Below are 4,238 nucleotides of genomic sequence, written 5' to 3' on the forward strand. Positions count from 1 at the left end.
ATTTCATTGCAAGTATCCGCTTTTAATAACTTCTATAGATCTTATGCAAAAAATAAAAATTTTTATAAAATTTTAATGCAAATATTAACTTTTTCACTAATTTTTCCCCATAAAATGTAAACAAACAATGCGTGCACAACGATTAGCAAACGACAGTGCCGTACTTATGTGTTTCTGCATCTTCTACGATTTGCCGATAACTAGCCGATAACGACAAGTGTGCAGATCTCCTTTGAAATGCATGTGCTCGGCTCAAAATTTCAGGGCGAGACGATAACGCAACAAGAGTGCAGATATCCTAAGTGAACAAATTTTAATGCTCAATTTGATGGACTTTTCAAAACATTTTTGCCTACCAAAAGCTTCATCAAACCAAGCAAACTACCAAAGGAGAATGAAGCTACCAATTTTGGTTCAATTGGACCAAAACGGCAACGCTGACCACTACACCCCAGCCATGATCCAACTACACAAGATCTGACAACATGGAGCAAAAGAAAAAAGTAATTTTCTGGTTGACGTTTGTAATTTCGGCGCCATGTTATTTTCTGTGTAAAGTAAACAAAGAATATGAAGACGAAGCATAAAGAAAATATGCAAGCAATGTTGTGCACATGTTTGTGCTAACCCATTTATTATTTTTGGACGTGTTTTTGCATCCAATCACTGCGCACTTCATTTTAATTACCACCGACAAAATACACATAAAGAAAGAAGCAAAACAGAAATAGCAAACTTCAAAATTAGGTTCATTCCTTATCTTTTAAGACTAAAATCTGAAAAGTGTCAAAATGCCAGAGCGTAAGCAAAATGCGCTCACTAAAAGAGAATAACAGGAAAAGTAAAGGAACGCAAAAAAACAAATTTTTAGTCCAAAGAATGGCAACAACAAAGCTAACGTCAAATAAGAATGGAAATGTATGTACAAAACATATTCACACAAGCACAAGCACAATAAACACTTACTATATCAATTATTTTTGCCTCCTTCCAATTTCAATTCACTTTTTTACTTTTTAGATTATTCTCACTTTTTGCGTATTCTTTAATTTCCGTTAATTTAAATTTAGTTGAGTTCGACACTTTTCGAGATTTTGCCAGAAAACATTCTTCTGACTAAACCTGACTACTTCGGACTGATGAGAATCACTCTCACTGGATGTTGCCCTCTCATTTTAGCTGTCATTTCCGAGTTAAGGAACGCTTTTTTGACTAAATCTGACTACTTCGGACTTTGTCTGACCATTTCTGAGAGATAAGGAACGCTCCTATTACGCGCGTCACACACTTTTTTCTCAATTGCTATTACAAATGGCTGCTTCCCAACCGGTCAGATCTGTTCTAATTGGTTCATGCACCACAGCGGCCGACAACGTAGATATCAAGGCGTATTTAACAAGGTGGTGTTGGCCGTATATAAGTAAAAAATTACGCTAACAAATTATACGCTGATGTCCATACTGTCATTCCTATGAGTTACAACAAACACATCATTTGGACATAATGGCCTCCACGGCGAAAAACTCAGCTGTCGCCCCAACACCACCTTGTTTAATACTCCTTGGTAGATATGATACATAAAATTCATACATAGTTATGGCAATACCTCGATAGTGGTCGCCATCGATAGTTGCGATAGTAATGTCCCATCGATAGTTTGCCACTACTAGTACACATAGTCATATGAATACATAAACAGACTGTGTTTGACACAACGAGTTCATACCAACGGTAAAAGTTGTATTTGTATGATTGCTACAACTTGTAAATTGTTGAGTCATGTTCGTGTCCCTACTAAGAATGTTCGATATCGTAAGGATTATTCTGAATATCGATATTTCATGGCACGATAATCGATTTTTGGGTCGATACTCCAAGGTCGATATATCGAACACATCGATACTTTACCCGCAATATCAATATTTAAATTTAAATTTATTTTTCATCTCCAAAAGTGAATGGGAAAATACTAAAGTAGTTTTAATCAGCAGCTTGTGTGATTTATTTAGCTCTTAAAAAGGTGTTCGCACGAGGCGATTTCGCGTTCAACTCACCAGGGTTGCACGGAAAAAAAGTTGAATAGCTAAATGTTGGCTGGCGGTCAACTTTGTTGAAAGCGATTAGTTGAAAGGCCGTTCAACCAAAAGTACAATGCAAAGTTGAACAATGCAAACGCCTTTTTATGGCGAATATTTTGATAGTTTTTTATATTTTGATATTTTGAGACATTCAGTTTTTTTTGAGCAACCCTGCGTGAGTTGAACGCAAAAGTTGGCTGAAAAATCGCGTCGTGCGAAAGCTCTATAAGTTTGACAAACCGTTGCAGTCAACCGGCATGCCGTTTTAATCCTCAGTAATTATACAAGATGGAAATAACGGAATTAGGTGAGTTGATAGGCAGGTCTAATATTCTTTTCAATTGGGGTAGGATTTTCCACATCGATTTTTCCCGATATCGATACTTTCTTAAACATCGAACTTTCCTAGTCCCTACTTGTATTTACTCGTACCGTTTCATACCTCGCATGTTCCAGAATCCGATTGTTTAAAGATGCCGAATTTTCAAGGAACTTCTACTGGCGATTTAGTTAAAAAGCGCGAAGCTATCCGAAAGTCAACATGTCGAAAAAATGGAGCTAATACCTTAAGTAGTATTAACTGGAAAAACCAGCCGAAGATTTCAAATGCCTACTCAACTAACCAGCAGCCAGCTGCAAATATAACACCAGACACTCGGTCAAAAGGCAACCAAAATGGCAGGAAATATAGTGCCCCTCAAATGAGCACGGTTTTGCGCGATGTAAATCTAATGGAGAACATCGAGGCTTTGCGGCCGCCCTTGTTTAAAAATGATGTCGACTTAACACCGCGATCGAAAGCAACTATTGCTCCTAAGGTAATCGAAAATACTTTTGAAAACTCCCATTGCAGTAAAAACTGTTATTTTAAATTTTCAGATAACCCAAAGACTGAACTTCAATGCCGCTCAAGTAAACTTTAAAAACTTGACACCCATTAATGTTAATGATTCAATACTGATTCAAAATCAATGCAATTCAAACCATAGCAGATTGACAAAGCCTAACAAAGTACCATCACCGGAGCTGTGCCATTGGCTGGAGCCTCTTCCACCATTGAAACATTCTATACCTGAACCAGAAATTACGCTAGAATTTTGTGACCAAGAATTTGACCCATTTGATTGTTATCTACTGTTATTAAATAGATGATGTGTATGTACATATATATTTAACGTTTTGCATTTAATATTTTTAGTCCATTTCATCCAATAAAATTCATAACTACTAAGTGTAATATAACATGCGCAAAAATGAAGTCAGCAAAGCCGCGCTCCTGTGAGATTCCAACGAATACGGCTTTGTTTTGCGGATTTGCCTGAAGTCGTAGACAAACACCCAGAACGAAACAGCTTATTGTACTTATGAAGCCGGACAAAAAAGAGTTGAAAGGGAATGTGCCAACTAAACAACAATAAACGAATTGTATAACGGCGGTGAGGAAAACGTATGCCAAGTAGGTATCCACCAACTTCAGTTTTCGGGGAGTGTTTTCTACGTAATCATTGTAGAATTTCTCAACCACGCCTTTAACACCAGACATTTTGATATAAAAATAACACAACTTGTAGACACGTCGAAGTGAATAATTATTAGAGTTGCTAACGATATATCGATGTATCTAAAGGATCGATATATCAACACAAAATCGTTTCCTTAAGCTCTGAACACATCGAAAACATCACCACGCAGACGACATTAAAATTTTAACTACATAATCTAAACGCCTCTCGACGGCGACATGATTTTTTTGAATGCGGCATCCACACATGAATTTGTTAGAGTTTGCCATAAAAGAAGAGGGCATACATCAAGATAACCAACCGTTCAGCTATAGAAAAACTAAAAATGGAGATTGCTAGTGCTTTTTACGCTGATTTTACTTATATAAATATTACTTGCCGCAATTAAAATGTAAAGTAGATTAAAAGGTAAAACAAAAAATACTTTGGTATTTTAAAAAAGTAATATTTTCTAAACTGGTTTTTATATATTTATGCCAAAAATATTATAAAACAAAAAAGGGAAAATTTTAGAATGGTAACCCCCGATTACGGAATTAAGGAAAATAGGGGGGGGGAGGGGTAGAGGGGGTTCTAAAGGGAGTGTATGTAAAGTTTTAAAGCGCGCAACCTTATAGTTTTGAAGTAATTTGTTATT

The 4,238-nt window shown here is 36.4% G+C and overlaps 2 protein-coding genes across 2 annotated transcripts; one reads left to right on the top strand and one right to left on the bottom strand.

Annotated features, from left to right (window-relative positions):
• Window positions 1-2,285: 2,285 nt before the first annotated feature.
• On the top strand, window positions 2,286-3,248 carry LOC118754825. The gene is made up of 3 exons (XM_036489698.1): window positions 2,286-2,385; window positions 2,535-2,896; window positions 2,958-3,248. The coding sequence occupies exons 1-3, from the start codon at window positions 2,367-2,369 to the stop codon at window positions 3,228-3,230; spliced, it is 654 nt and encodes a 217-aa protein (XP_036345591.1). The 5' UTR covers window positions 2,286-2,366; the 3' UTR covers window positions 3,231-3,248.
• Window positions 3,235-3,681, bottom strand: LOC118754826 (dolichyl-diphosphooligosaccharide--protein glycosyltransferase subunit DAD1). Its single transcript, XM_036489699.1, has one exon. The coding sequence runs from the start codon at window positions 3,619-3,621 to the stop codon at window positions 3,283-3,285; it is 339 nt and encodes a 112-aa protein (XP_036345592.1). The 5' UTR covers window positions 3,622-3,681; the 3' UTR covers window positions 3,235-3,282.
• Window positions 3,682-4,238: the final 557 nt, after the last annotated feature.

This window comes from Rhagoletis pomonella, unplaced genomic scaffold, assembly GCF_013731165.1.
Source record: "Rhagoletis pomonella isolate Grant_MI unplaced genomic scaffold, Rhpom_1.0 Rhpom_scaffold_04701, whole genome shotgun sequence".
Taxonomy (NCBI): Eukaryota; Metazoa; Arthropoda; class Insecta; order Diptera; family Tephritidae; genus Rhagoletis; species Rhagoletis pomonella.